Source organism: Carcharodon carcharias, chromosome 2 (genome assembly GCF_017639515.1).
Source record: "Carcharodon carcharias isolate sCarCar2 chromosome 2, sCarCar2.pri, whole genome shotgun sequence".
In the NCBI taxonomy this organism is placed as follows: domain Eukaryota; kingdom Metazoa; phylum Chordata; class Chondrichthyes; order Lamniformes; family Lamnidae; genus Carcharodon; species Carcharodon carcharias.
The window spans coordinates 6,872,634-6,888,600 of record NC_054468.1 but is presented as its reverse complement, the minus strand read 5'-3'; the positions used below and the strand labels follow the sequence as shown (position 1 = coordinate 6,888,600).

The following is a 15,967-nucleotide window of genomic DNA, read 5'->3' as shown; positions in this document are numbered from 1 at the left end:
AAAGCACATAGGACTGGGGCTAATATATTGGCATGGATTGAGAATTGGTAGCAGACAAGAAACAGAGTAGGAATAAATGGGTCTTTTTTGGAGTGGCAGGCAGTGACTAGTGGGGTACCGCAGGGATCAGTGCTTGGACCCCAGCTATTCACAATATATATCAATGGTTTGGATGAGGGAACCAAATGTTTGCTGGACGACACGAAAATTGGTGGGAATATGAGCAATGAGGAGGGTGTTAAGAGGCTTTAAGGTGATTTAGACAGGTTGAGTGAGTGGGCAAATACATGACTGATGCAGTACATCGTGGATAAGTGTGAAGTATCCACTTTGGTAGGGAAAACAGAATGGCAGTCTATTTAAATGGTGATAGACTGGGAAATGTTGATGTACAAAGGAGCCTGGGTCTCCTTGTACACCAATTACTGAAAGCAGGCATGCAGGTGCAGCAAACAGTGAAGGCAGCAAATGGTATGTTGGCCTTCAGTGAGAGAGTACTTGAGTACAGGAGCAAGGACGTCTTGCTGCAGCTGTACAGGGCCTTGGTGAGACCACACCTGGAGTATTGTGTGCAGTTTTGGTCTCCTTAACTAAGAAAGGATATATTTTCCATAGAGGGAGTGCAGCGAAGGTTCATCAGACTGATTCCAGGGATGGCAGGATTGTCATATGAGGAAAGATTGGGCCGACTAGGTCTATATTTACTGGAGTTTAGAAGAATGAGAGGGGATCTCATTGAAACGTATAAAATTCTGACAGGGATGGACAGGCTGGATGCAGGGATGATGTTTCCTCCGGCTGGGGGGTCTAGAACAAGGGGTCACAGTCTCAGGATATGGGGTAGGCCATTTAGGACTGAGATGACAAGAAAATTCTTCACTCAGATGGTGGTGAACCTATGGAATTCTCTACCACAGAAGGCTGTGGAAGCCAAGTCACTGAATATATTTGAGGAGGAAATAGCTAGATTTCTGGACTCTAAAGGTGTCAAGGAGAGTGTGGGAGTATGGCGTTGAGATGGAGGATCAACCACGATCATACTGAATGGTGGAGCAGGCTTGAAGAGTCAGAGGACCAACCCCTGCTCCTATTTTCTATGTTTCTATGTAACGAAATTCTCTACTTGACCTGGGAATGTTGTTTACGCTCCCTTGTTCTGGATTCACAAGTGGGTGTGGATGACATGAAGGTTATACTAAAGGAGGATAGGTAAGCTACAGTAATTAGATAAAGTACAGAAAAAGATGTCAAAGCAGATGATAGTGAGGGTACTTATAGGGTTCCAAGATGACAGACAGGATGGTGAAATGTGCAGAGCATGGCAGGTGGATTTTCCTGTGCAGAAGTGTAAAGTGATGGGAAGATTAAGACTAAGGGGTAACCTGGTGATTTCCAAGATGATGATGTCATGACTGACTGGGGATAGTGCACTGTAACATGAAGCCCAACTGTTCCCCGAGCCGCGACAAATGTGAAAAGTTTGACTAAACGACCAGATTGTCCCAATTCTACCTAACATTTAATTTAGGTTAACAGAATATGAGTTCCAGTTTGTGAACTTAACTGTTTATTGAACAAATTGTCTTTAACCAGTGGCAAAAGAAAGAAAGATGAACGGCTAATTTCTAACTCAATAACTTAAACTCTACCCCTTCTTAAACCCCTATACACAAAACATGGATTTTAAGGGCAAGATAAAACCGTTCAATTGCACCAATCTGGAGTACAGGATTAGATGGGTTGATTTTGATTGATGTCTTCCAAATGCTTGTTTGTTGTTGGTGACACAAACTGGTCTCCCAGCACTTTCAGTCTGTGGTTCACTGGTTGAAAAACTTGATTTTCAATGTCTCTACTAGTAATTTTTCCCCTTTTCCTCTTGACAGGGGTTTTCAGAGAAAGCAGCTTATAGGGATGTGAGGGATAGCCAGATAGCTATAATGGCAGAATTGCTGGAATCTTACAAACATAGGAGAGAGAGGTTTCAGGTCTTCCCTCGTTTCAGGCAATGAGCTGTACTGCCTGCACTGTTACCACACAAAACCCTGGTCACCTGGTAAGGAGCCAATTAAAATGCTGTCATTAGGCAGTTCCCCCTAGTCCAGAACTCCTTTCCGGCACCATACTATTCTCTTATGGCACCCTATGTTTCAGGATAGCAACACTGTAGATATTCCTCATCCTGTTCCTGCCAACATGCCTTTCAACTGCAGCCATTTTTTAAAGTCATAGCTTTTAAAGCCACAGTCCAATTTTAAAGCCGCAGTCCAAGAAAAATAAAAAATAGGTTCTTTAAAACGAGGTTTCGATAGAATAGATAAAGATTATTTCTCCTGGTAGGTGGGTCAATAACTGGATGCCATAAATTTAAAATAATTCGCAAAAGGTCTAGAGGGGAGACGAAAAGAAGTTAATTTGCTCAGACTTCTCGGGATCTGAAATGCCCCACCTGAAAAGCTGGTAGAAGCTGAATCCATAAATGATTTAAAAGGCATTTGAATAGGTACTTCATGAGGAATTTACAGCAGGGTGAACAACAAAAAGCAAGAATATGGGACTAAGCACAACTGCTCTTTTAAAGAGCCAGCACAGAAACAACAGACTAATGGCCTAATTGTGTGCTTTTAGTATCTATGAGATGGAAACAGCTTCTCTACACCCACTGAGCTGCCTCATAATTTCAAATCCCTAGCAAGTTTCCTCTCAGGTCTTCTCTTTAGCAGTGAAAACAGCAATAGCCTGCTCAATTTTCCTTGATTGTGCAGCTCAATATCACCAGTGAGGAGCACTTTGCAGAGGTGTGGAACTTTGGGGTGGTTTTAATGTCAGCTTCCCCTCCACCTCAGAACTCTCATCAGTACAGATTTTAGCTTCAATAACATCAACCATTTCCGACCCTCTGTCAGCTAATTTGCAATCCACACTGTTACCACCTTGTGGCTCAAAGTCAAACAAGCTCCCTGCCACTAATATTCAAAAACTGTACGTCACTTAGAGGAGCCTGGCCATGACCTTGTCCGCACTGAGACGCTCATCCCCAGCATTCACAGCCATTGGATCCCAGTGTCCGAGGAAACAGGCCAGGACTCTTCTTTGCCGACTTAAATCCCCGCGCCAACCTTGCATCGCTGCTCATATCCTCTGATTTTCCAACACCAACCTACTTACATTCCTTCTTCTGCTCACTCCTCCAACACTGACACCTTCTTTCAACCATTCTACACCACTGCCTACAACTGCGACTCTCCCCACCTCCCCTGCAATCACCTTGCCTTCCAAAGCCTCCATAGAACCTCTCACTTCACTTTCGTGTAATGTGGGGAATTGTATCTCCTTTCACATGAAAATGTAAAAACTTTAAAAATAAATATTTGATAGAATTTGCATCTTGAAGGTTGTTCCCCTTTTCTGCACGGAAGTATTCGTTTTTACTGGGCAAGTGCCAAATGCTGCAGAGTTTACAGCAAGTGGAGAAATCACAGATGAGAAGTTGTAGCCCATCACAATGTGACATAAGAACAAAGGAGGAGGCTATTCAGCCCGTTGAGCCTGTTCTGCCACTCTATGATCATGGCTGGGTATCCGCTTCAATGCCTTTCCCCTACACTATGTCCATATCCCTTCATGTCATTGGTATTTTATATCATTGATAGATTTCTAAATACCATACCAATCTCTGCTTTAAACATACTCATTGACTGAGCTTTCACAGCCCTCTGGGGTAGCGAATTCCAAAGATTCATAACCCGATGAGTAAAAAAAAAAAATTCTCCTCATCTCAGTCCTAAGTGGCTTCTCCCTTTATTTTGAAATTGTGTCTCCTGGCTCTAGACTCCCCAGCCATGGAAAACATCTTACCTGCATCTAGTCTGCATATCCCTTTAAGTATTTTGTAGGTTTCAATGAGATCACCTTTCATTCTTCAAAATTCTACAGAATACAGGTCAAGTTGCCCTAATCTCTCTTCATAGGACAGTCCTGCTATCCCAGAAACAAGTCTGGTGAACTCTATTGTACTCACTCTATGGCAATAATATCCTTCCTAAGGTAAAGGGACCAAAACTGCACATACTCCAGGTGCAGTCTACCAAGATTCTATACAAATGGGGCAAGACTTCGCTACTCCTGTTCTCAAATTCTCTTGTGATAAAGGCTAACATACCATTAGCCTTCCTAATCACTTGCTGCATCTGCATGTTAGCTTTCTGTGACTTATTGATGAGGACACCCATGTCCCTTTTTCTAACCTCTTACCATTTAAGAAATACTCTGCATATCTGTTCCTCCTACCATAGAGGATAATCTCAATTTTTTCCACATCATATTGTCAAGTTTTTGCCACTCACCAAGTCTGTCCAAATCCTCTTGAAGGATTTGCAAAGATCCTTTGCATATTCCCAACAACACACATTCCCATCTTGCTTTGTGTCATCTGTGAACTTGAAAATATTACACTTGGCCCCCACAACCAAATCATTGATATATATTGTGAACAGCTGAGGCTCCAAGTACTGATGCCTGCAGTACTCCACTAGTCACAGCCTGCCAACATAAGAAAGACCCGTTTATTCCTACTCTCTTTTCTGCCTGTTAACCAATCCTTAATCCATGCCAGTATATTACCACCTATCTCATATCCTTTAATTTTGCTAACCAACATCCTGTTTACTTTATCAAAAGCCTTCTGAAAATCCAAATATACTACATCCACCGACTTCCCTTTATCAATTGTTAGTAACATCCTCAAAAAAACTCCAACTGGTTCATTAAACTTGATTTCCCATTCATAAATCCATGTTGACTATGCCCAATCAAATCATTGTTATCCAACTGTCCATTTATCACATCCTTTAGAATAGATTCTAGCATTTTCCCTACTACTGATGTCAGGCTAACAGGTCTGTAGTTCCCTGTTTTCTCTCTCCCTCCCTTCTTAAATAGTGGGGTGATATTTGCTGCCTTCCAATCTGCAGGAACCATTCCAGAATCATTAGAATTTTGGAAGATGATCACCAAAGCACCCACTATCGCCACAGTTAGCTCTTTTGACATTCTGGGATGTAGTATATCAGGTCCTGGGGACTTATCAACCTTCAGTCCCATTTATTTCTCCAATACAACCTTCTTACGAATAGCCATTCTCCCTAGTCCCTTGGATCTCTAATTCTGGGAGATTACTTGCATCTTCCTCAGTTAAGACAGACACAAAGTAATCGTCTAGCTTCTCTGCCATTTCCCTATTCCCCATTATGAATTCTCCTGACTCTGCCTGTAATGGACCCACATTTAGCTTAGCCAAACGTTTCCTTTTTATGTACCTATAGCAGCTTTTACAGTCCGTTTTTGTTTCTTGCCACTGTACATCCATATTCTATTCTCCCTTTCTTTCAGTTTTTTGGTCCTCCTTTGCTGTATTTTAAAATGCTCCCAATCCTCAGGTTTATTACTATTTCTGACAATTTTATGTGCTTTTTCTTTTACCCTTATACAATCCTTTGTTAGCCATGGTTGACTGGCATTTTTGGGCTTTTTCTGCCTTGAAGGAATGTATAGTTGCTGTAAACTATATAATAATTGTTTAAAGGCTATCCATTGCCTGTGTACTGTCATACCTTTTACTGTATTTTCCCAATCCACCTCAGCCAATTTGTCCCTCACACCTTCATAATTTCCTTTGTTCAAATTTAACACCTGGCTTCAGATTGAACTACCTCACTTTCAAACATAATGTAAAATTCTATTATATTATGGTCATTCATCCATAAAGGTTGCTTGACAACAATATTATTAATTAGCCCTTTTTCATTACATAATACTAGATCCAAAAGAGTCTGTTTCTCAACATACTGCTCTAGAAAGCCACCCCTAACACACTTGAGAAGCTTGTCCTCCACAGCATTAGTGCATATTAGGTTTATTCAGTCTATATGCAGATTGATGTCACCCATATTCACTTTATTACCCATGCTACATGTTTCTCTAATCTCCTGATTAATACCATGCCCCACATGACCACCACAATTTGGTGGCCTATAAACAACTCCTACTAATGTTTGTTGTGCCTTGCTATTTCTTAGCTCCACCCAAACAGATTCCACTTTTTGTTCTTCCGATCTGAGATCCTCCCTTACTTGGCTCCAGCTACACTCACCTGAGGAACCATCAGCCTCACCAGTATCCAAAATGGAAACCCGATTAGCAAGCAAGAGAGACTTGGGGACTCATGCACTACCTGCCTCGTTCTCTTAAGATTGCCTGACGGTCACCCATTCCCTCTGCCTGCTGTGTGACCACCTCCCTAAACATGCTATCCACATAGTTCGCTGTCTTGCAGATGCACAACTGTGACCTGCCATACCATAACTTTAAAAACTATTTAAGACAATTAGAATAAGTAGAATAACTTACCAGTTACTCACCAATCAAGCTTCTCCCTCTGTACCAAAGAAAGAGCCAACTACTGAAGGCTAAAAAAAGGAGGAAGCACCTCCCTCACTGAACTCCCACTTTACACTCAATGCACCCAAAGCAGCATACTCAGTGTGGACTAAAACAGCACTGAGGAAGGCCTCTTTTTATGCTGCTTGAAATTTAATTGAATTTAAGCTAGCTACCTAATTAACTAGCTGCAGCTGCTCTCAGGGAGCTTGTATACCCTTGTTTTAAGGCTGGAATAAAATTTAGTAGTTTTTAGTTAGTTGTTAAATTAAAGAAAAAAAATAGACTTTAATATGTAGAAATTAGCCATTAAAACACTCTCACTCACTAATTTTAGTGACACACCATGCCCACTGAACAAGGCACAAGCATGGCTAATCTAGACTGCTTTGTGTGCTGCTGGAGTATATGGCTTTGCCCTGCTATACCTGACGCAGGTTTTGACAGTGGGTGTTTGAAAAGCATTCCATTTCCAACCACTTTCTTCGTGCTGACAAAACATTCATAACCCAAAAAGTCTGAATGAAAATATTTACTCACAGTTTAAGGGTGTTAAACATTTTTTGACAAATCTCTCGTACATCATCTTCATTTTTCGAGACTGACACCTCCTGGAGAACATCACCAATTGCTTCAAAAATCTCATCAACGGATTCAAAATCAGCAGCGCTGCTGTCTAACACACCTGAGAAAGACAACACCTCATTCTTAGTAAGTGTTTTAATATACAGTCACAAAGCTAAGCAAAGTGGGTACTCGCGCACACAACAAATTGTACACCACACAATAAAATTTGACCAGTTGAGGCACCAAAGATGACGACAATTTATCAGCACTGTCAGTTGAATTTCAGTGAAGTATAATGCTGGGTGTATGGAATTCTCATACATTCTCCATTTGAATGTGAATCAAGCAGCACAATTACAGATATTGTTCTTTCAAACTTACATTGTGCTCAAATGTGTACATTGTGCCATAACAACGTGAAAGCAAAATACTGCGGATGCTGGAAATCTGAAATAAAAACAGAAAATACTGGAAAAACTCAGCAGGTCTAGCAGCATCCATGGGGAGAGAAACAGAGTTTAACATTTTGAGTCCATATGACTCTTCTTCAGAGCTAGAGAAGTAGAAATATGATGGATTTTATACTGATTAAGAGTGGATGGAGCAGCTGGTGCAAGATAGGGGGTCAAGGATAGGTGGGAGCTAAGGAGAGAATGACAATGATGTCATGGACACAAGGCAAAGGTAATGTTAATGGTAGTGATAAAGACTAAAGAAGGTGCTAATAGTGGCATAAAGGTAAGATAGCAGAATGTTAATAGCAGAACAAGGTTCAACGCTCTGAAAGCACAACATAGAAACCAGTGACAGATAGCCCTGTGGGGGTAATAAAAACAGAAAATGCTGGAAAAACTCAGCAGGTCTGACAGCATTTGTGGAGACAGAAACAGAATTAAACCGTTTCTCTCTCCACAGATGCTGTCAGACCTGAGTTTTTCCAGTGTTTTCTGTTTTTATTTCAGATTTCCAGCATCCGCAGTATTTTGCTTTTACCCCTGTGGGAGTTTAGGGTAAAAGGGGAATAAATTTAAATTTTTTTTTTTAATTTTCACATGGATTAAAAAAGGTATAAAGATAGAGAAGAGAGTTCATGGTCTTCAGTTGTTGAAGTCAATGTTTAGTCCAGAAGGCTGTGAAGTGCCTAACTGGAAGATGAGGTGCTGTTGCTCCAGTTTGTGTTGGGCTTCACTGGAACATCGTCACAGGCCGAGAATGGACACGTGGGCACGAGAGCTAGATGGTGTGTCGAAATGGCAAGAAGCAGGAAGGTCCTGGTCATGCTTTCGGACTGAACAAAGGTGATACACAAAATGGTCAGCTAGTCTGTGTTTAGTCTCCCCAATGTAGAGTTGACCGCATTAGGAGCAGCGAATTCAGTAGACCAAGTTGAAGGTCTAAGTAAAGGAATGTTTGGGCCCTTGGACAGTGAGAGGAAAGAGGTAAAGGGGCAGGTATTGCACCTTCTGCGATTACATGGGAAGGTGCCATGGGAAGGGGATGACGAGTTGGAGGTGATGGAGGAGTGGACCAGGGTGACCAGGGAGGGAACGGAATGCTGACGGGGGCGTGGTGGGGGGAAGTGAGGGGAAGATGTGTTTGGTGGTGGAATCCAACCAGAGTTGGTGGAAATGGCGGTGAATAATTCTTTGAATGCGGAGACTGATGGGATGAAAAGTGAGGACAAGGGCAACCCTTTTATGGCTCTGGGGGGAGGGATGTGTGTGAGGGCAGAGGTGCAGGAGATGGGTCAGGCATGGTTGAGGGCCATGTAAACCACAGTGGAGGGGAGGGAAACTTCAGTTAAGGAAAATGGAAGACATGTCAGAAGTGCCATTTTGGAAGGTGGCATCATCTGGTGGCGGAGGAACTGAGAGAATGGGATGTAGTCCTTACAGGAAGCAGGATGTGAGGAGCTCTAGTCAAGGTATCTGTGCAAATCAGTGAACTTATAATGAATTCTGGTAGACAGTCTATCACCAGAAATGGATACAGAGGTCAAGGAGGGGAAGGGAAGCATTGGAGATGGACCATGAGAAGCGGAGGGGTGGATATTGGAAGCAAAAAACAAATGACAACTTTTTCCAGGTACAGACGTGAGTGTAGAGCGGCATAGATACTGTCATCAAAGTACCAAAGAAGTGTGTTGTGGAAGGGGGCCAAAGTAGGACAGGAACAAGGAATGTTCCACATACCCCACAAAAAGACAGGCATGACTGGGGCCCATTCGGGTAATCATAGCTATACCTTTTATTTAAAGGAAGTAAGACAAATGAAAGGAGAAATTGTTCAGTGAGAGAACAAGTTCAGCCAGACGGAGGAGAGTAGTGGTGGATGGGGATTGTTCTGGCCTCTGTTCAAGGAAGAAGCACAGAGCCCTCAGACCATCCTGGTGGGGGATGGAGGTGTAGAGAGCTTGGGCAGTCTATGGTGAAGAGGTGGTGGTTAGGGCCAGGAAGCTGGAAATTGTTGATATGACAGGGAGCATCAGAGGAATCGTGAATGTAGATGGGAAGAGACTGGACAAGAGGAGAGAGAATGGAATCAAGATAGGAAGAAGAGTTCCGGGGGGGCAGGAACAGGCTGACGCAATGGGTCTACCAGGACAGTCCTGTTTGTGGATTTTGGGAGGAGGCAGAAGCGGGCTAAGTGTGGGGTTGAGAGACTGAGGTTAGAAACTGTGGAGGGAAGATCGCCAAAGGAGACTTGTGCCACTTTGTGCCACACAGCTTCAGGATTAGGTACAGGTCTGTCACTGTATAACACTGGGTACAGTAATGATGGGTGCAGGTCCATCACTGTATGGCACTGGGGTACAGTACTGGTGGGGACAGGTGTCACTGTATAACACTAGGGTTATGGTGGGGACAGGTCGGTGACATTATAACATTGGGGTACAGTACTGATGGGGACAGGTCTGTGACTGTATAACACTGGGGTACAGTACTGGTAGGGACTGGTCTGTGACTGTATAACACTGGGGTACAGTACTGGTGGGGACAGGTCTGACCGTATAACACTGGGGTACAGTACTGGTGGGGACGGGTCTGTCACCGTATAACACTAGGGTACAGTTCTGGTGGGGACGGGTCTGTCACTGTATAACACTGGGGACAGTATTAGACAGCACAAGCGTGTCAGCATATAACTCCAGGATTGGACTGGTGGGCCCACATCTGTCACTGTATGAGACTGGGGTATAGAAATGAGGACCAATCTGTCACTGTAAACCACTGAGGTCCATGTCTCTTACCTTTGGTGGTAGTAATGAGTAATTTGAGGCAATGAACAAAGAAAATTGCACAACAAATTCCTTAAGTGTGATTTATTTTTCTTAACAGCATTTCAGTACCTGTACTGAACCTTATTAAACTAATCAACTCACTGACAATACTAAATATTTTTGAATTCACAGTGTAGTGTATCTTGAAATGAGCAGAAATCTTACATCCATATATTATCTGCTTTAAGTATGGAGTGTGAGCAGCAGAGTCTGTACAGAACCAGCAAAATGAATGGAAAAGACATGCAACGATTGGTTTATTGGATAGCATATCGGGCAATTGACAGAAACAAATATTGGAGATATGATCTCCTGGTGTTGCAATGTTTGCCCCATTGTTTGGTCCAATTCTAAATTTGCCCATTTCCTAACCACCGGCTCCATCCCGCTCCTTGGCAACAGTCTGAGATTAAGCCAGGTTGTTCACAACCTTGATGTCACATTTGATTCCAAGATGAGCTTCTGGCCTCACACTTATGCCATCACTACCGCCTATTTCCACCCCGCAATTCCTCCCAACTTCACCCCTGCCTCAGCTCATTTGCTGCTGAGACCTTCATTCACACCTTCACTACCTCAAGACCCAACTGTTCCAGTGCACTCCAAGCTGGTCTCTCACATTCTACCCTCCATGAACTTGAGGTCAACTAAAAGTCTGCTGCTTATGTCTTAACTTACACTAAGTCCCAGTCCCCAACACCCCTGTGCTCATTGACCTATGATGCATCCGAGCAAGATTTTACAACTCTTATTCTGTACAGTTCACTATTTGTGAGGTTTCTGATTTTGGTAGGACAGCTACACAACACCATTTTCAGCAACATTAATTGTATAGTGTCATTTGGATGCAAATTTACCAAACTAAGAACAAAGTACTTTGTAGCAAATAAGATGTAAAGTGCCTCAAGTTTACATCACACGATATTTACACCAACTGCAGTACACCATCAACATTGGGAATACAAAATATCATGGTCCAGGACATAGCCATGCCCCAAATCAGCATTGACAATGTGACGCTGAAGGTTGTTGACAGCTTCACATATCTAGGCTCCACAATCACCAGCAATCTGTCACTTGATGTGAAAATTAACACAGATTGCAAAAGCCGCAGCTATGTCCTGATGAGTAAGAGCGTGGAACAACAGCAACCTGACCGAGAACACCAAATTTTGAGTTTACCAAGCCTCAGCGCACCCTTCTATAGTGCTGACAATATACTCGAGGCACATGCCTTTGTTGTCTCGGACATATTCGTGCCATCTCTTGGCAGGACAAGGTCACCAACTCAGAGATCCTGGAAGTTGCTGATTCCATCAGCAAACACTCATTGCTAAGCCAACAGTGTGCTGGCTCAGCCACGTTCATTTGGATGACAGCCATATGCCCAAAGGCCATTGGGTCACGGCCACTTGGACATCCATACCTCCACTACAAAGACACTTGCAAGCAAGATCGTAAAATGGCAGACAGTGACACAGATAGCTGGGAGACAACTGTCGATGTCAATGACCTCTGGCGTCAACTGTCTGGTGCAGTATTGGAAGAGGCAAGTTTTTAACAGAAAGCTCAGCAGACCAAGAACAGAGGCCAGAGGGAAAAAAAGAGGCTAGTAAATCATGCACATTCTGAGTCCAACAGCTTCACCTGCAGCAAATGTGGCAGAGATTGCCATACCAGAGTGGAGCTCTTGAGCCAGGCAAAGTTTAACAAACCTCTGTCTCGTGAAATGGAAGGCTGCCAAGACTGCAGGATAACTGGATTCAGTACAATGTAAAATTCAGAACTCTTCCAGACAGCCAGCTGGACCACTGGCAGTAAACTGGATCACTGCTATTAGGAACAACATAGTGAAGGTTTGTAATCAGACTTTCGCAGCTGACAATATATGTCGGGTCTGCTAGATCTGCATTACACTAAACGGGTACAGGTCTTAAACTGGCACTGCAGCATAACTGCACCCAAGATTTGAGTTCCAGTTTTAAAGGAAAGCTGTCATTCATAAATACTGTACTGCAATAAGCTTTGGAAAAACAAATATGAGGCATAGGGCTCAATCTTAGAATTTCATTGCACTGTAGGAGGCTATTCCTCCCCTTCTCATGCCAGCCATCTGAAAGAATGATTCCGAGTCCCATTCCCATTGTCCTTTTAATTTTATTCAATTATTTATTCACACACCCTTTAAAAGCCATCCGGGATTTGCTTTCCCAGTTTCTGGTGTAACATTCATGTCCCAACAACGTTATGCACTAAAAAAAAATCTTAATGCTGTATCTTTCTTTCTGATGTTCATCTCCAATTTATAAAGTCTAGTTACTGGCCCAAAAACCAATGGAAATAATTTTTCAGCATGTAATCAAACTCTCCTAATTCTGAACATTTCCTTTTAACCTTCTCAGTTAGAACTTCACTATTAGTTAGAACTCCTCAGTTAGAACTTCCTCAGTTTTCACAGTAGAGGACACCAGTACCACCCCAATAGTAACAGATAGTGCAAAGGATATAGAGAAGGAGGAACTTAGAACAATCACCATCACTAGAGAAAAAGTACTGAGGGTCTTAAAGGAAGTGGCAGCGGAGATAGTGGATGCGTTAGTAATAATGTTCCAAAATTCCCTGGATTCTGGAAAGGTTCCAGTGGATTGGAAAAATGCTAATATAATGCTAATATAACGCCCTTATTCAATAAGGGCGGGGAGGCAGAAAGTAGGAAACGATAGGCCAGTTAGTTTAACGTCTGTCGTTGGGAAATTGTTGGAATCCATTGTTAAGGAAGTAGTAATGGGGCATTTGGAAAGTCAAAATGCAATCCATCAGAGTCAGCATGGTTTTATGAAGAGTAAATCGTGTTTGACTAATTTGCCAGAGTTCTTTGAAGATGTGACAAGCAAAGTGGATAATGGGGATCCTGTAGATACAGTATATCTGGACTTCCAGAAGGCCTTTGATAAGATGCCACACAAAATATTAATACACAAGATAAGATCACACAGAGTTAGGGGTAATATATTAGCTTGGATAGAGGATTGGCTAACCAACAGAAAGCAGAGAGTCGGGATAAATGGGTCTTTTTCTGGATGGCAAGCTGTAACTAGTGGGTGCCACAGGGTTTGGTCCTTAGGCCCCAACTATTTACAATCTATATTAATGACTTGGATTCAGGGGTAGAAGGTACTATAGCTAAATTTGCAGATGATACCAAAATAGGTGGGAAAGTAAGTTCCAATGAAGAAATAAGAAATTTACAAATGGATATGGAAAAGTTAGGTGAATGGGCCAAAATTTGGCAGATGGAATTTAATCTGGATAAGTGTGAGGTTATCCATTTTGTTTGGAAGAATAAAAAGGCGACTTATTATTTAAATGGAGAGAAACTTCAGAATGCTTCAGTGCAGAGGGATCTGGGTGTCCTCGTACATGAATCGCTGAAAGCTAGTTTACAGGTACAGCAGGTAATAAGGAAGGCAAATGGAATTTTGGCATTTAGTGCTAAAGGAATAGAGTACAAAACTAGGGACGCGTTGTTTCAACTGTACAAGGTGAGTGTGCACCTGGAGTACTGTGCACAGTTTTGGTCCCCTTACTTGAGGAAGGATGTAGTTGCATTAGAGGCAGTTCAGAGGAGGTTCACTAGATTGATTCCAGCGATGTGGGGCTTGTCTTATGAGGAGCGAACGAGCAGTTTAGGCTTATACTCGCTAGAGTTTAGAAGGATGAGAGGAGATCTAATTGAGGTATATAAGATGCTAAAGGGGATAGACAAAGTATACGTGGAGCAGATGCTTTCCCTTGTGTGGCATTCTAGAACAAGAGGCCATAGTTTTAGACTAAGGGGTGGTAGATTTCAATCAGAGATGCGGAGGAATTACTTTTCTCAAAGGATCGTGAATCTGTGGAATTCACTACCTCAGAGTGCTGTGGATGCTGGGACGCTGAATAAATTTAAGGAGGAGATAGAAAGATTTTTAATTTAGTAATGGGTTGAAAGGTTATGGGGAGAGGACAGGAAATTGGAGTTGAGGCCAAAATGAGATCAGCCATGATCGTATTGGATGGCGGGGCAGGTTCGAGGGGCTGAATTACCTATTCCTGCTCCTAGTTCTTATGTTCTAACTTGAAGAGCCACAGTTTCTCTTGCCTCTGCTCCTAATTAATTCCTCTCATCCCTAATATCAGCTTTGTGAATCTCTTGCGCACTCTTTTCATGAACACCGCATCCTTTCTAACAAAGGAAATAGAAGTAGACCATTTGGCCTCTTGAGCTTGCTGAGCCTTTCAATAATATCACAGTTGATCGCATCAATGCCTTAACTCCACTTTCCTGCCCTGCACCCCCATAACACTTGACTCCTTGAATATATTCAGAATTTTGATCTACAAGGCTGGGTTAGACAATGACCCAGCCTACACTACTCACTGGGGTAGAGAATTCCAAAGAAAAACAACCCGCAAAAGGGATTCTTCCTGAAGTAGAGCACCCAAAACGGGACACACTTTTCCAGTTGTGAACTAGCCAATGGTTTGTATAGGTTTGGCTATTGTAATCCATAAACCAGTGAAATTTAATATCCTATTTTTTTCCAGCTTTGCCCTCCCACTTTTCAGGATATGTGCATCTGAACACTCAAGTTTGTCTGCTCATTTTAAAATTCCACCATTTAGTATATATCACCTCCCCTTAATCATCCTCATAAAATCACTTTCCAATTCTCTGCACTAAATGTTAATTTGCCATCTATCTAGCAAATCATTAATCAGTCTACATCTTTTGAAGTCAGCTGCTCCTCTTCATGGTTAACTAATCTATTTGTGTAGATGCAAATTTTATTCCTGTGCCCCTGTAGTAAATGCAGACAATTTTTATACATCGTGAAAAATAGTCCCAAATAAGACCCTGGCTTATATCCTGCAGTCCACGTAACACTCATTAATCATTATCTCAATTTTCTTTTGGTCAACTTCCAATCCATGCTAGAAGACTTCCTACTTGCCCCCGTTTATCACCAAGCCTTCAGTGAGACATTTTATTAAATGCCCTTTAAAAATCCATGGACTGAACACCCACTGCATGCCCTTTATCAATACACTATTATTTTCTCAGAGTTTGATTAAATTTTTCAGTCAACTTGCCTTTCAGAAATGCATGCTGTCTTCAGTTAACCACTGTTTTACCGTGAACATTAATTTTATCCCATATTATGACCTCTAGAATCTTACTTCCTGCCCCAACATTGGTCTCCGTTAACTGGTTTATTTATTTTTCCCCCTTTTGATAGATTGGCAACTCTCTAGCCCTTTGACATAACTTTCATATTTATGTATGTTGAAAGATTGCGAAGAGAGCCTCTGCTGCTTCCCTTCTGACATCCCTCAGCAGTCTAGGGTGCATGTGAATGGTACAAATCATATAACATAAGGCACTGCATAAAACACAAAGGATATTGCCTTAAAAGACAATTTCCATTCATATCCAGTCCAAACTCATTATGCAAAACTAAAGGTTCACATCTCCTGCACTGAAGGAATCCAAGAGGAACAGGAGGCCATTCAACCACCTGAGCTTGTTCTACCATTCAATAAAGTCATAGCTGATATGAATCCTAACTCCATCTAACTGCCTTGGCTTCATATCCTTTCATACCCTTGTCTACCAAAAAATGTATTAATTTTAGATTTAAA

At 42.2% G+C, this 15,967-nt stretch overlaps 1 protein-coding gene across 2 annotated transcripts in view; it reads right to left on the bottom strand.

Annotated features, from left to right (window-relative positions):
• Window positions 1–15,967, bottom strand: part of abcf3 (ATP-binding cassette, sub-family F (GCN20), member 3) — a 156,615-nt gene that overhangs the window by 127,683 nt on the left and 12,965 nt on the right. For both annotated transcript variants that reach the window (XM_041182848.1, XM_041182849.1), the window contains one exon: window positions 6,979–7,123. In XM_041182848.1, coding sequence (XP_041038782.1) covers window positions 6,979–7,123 — 145 coding nt within the window. The remainder of the gene's footprint in view (window positions 1–6,978; window positions 7,124–15,967) is intronic.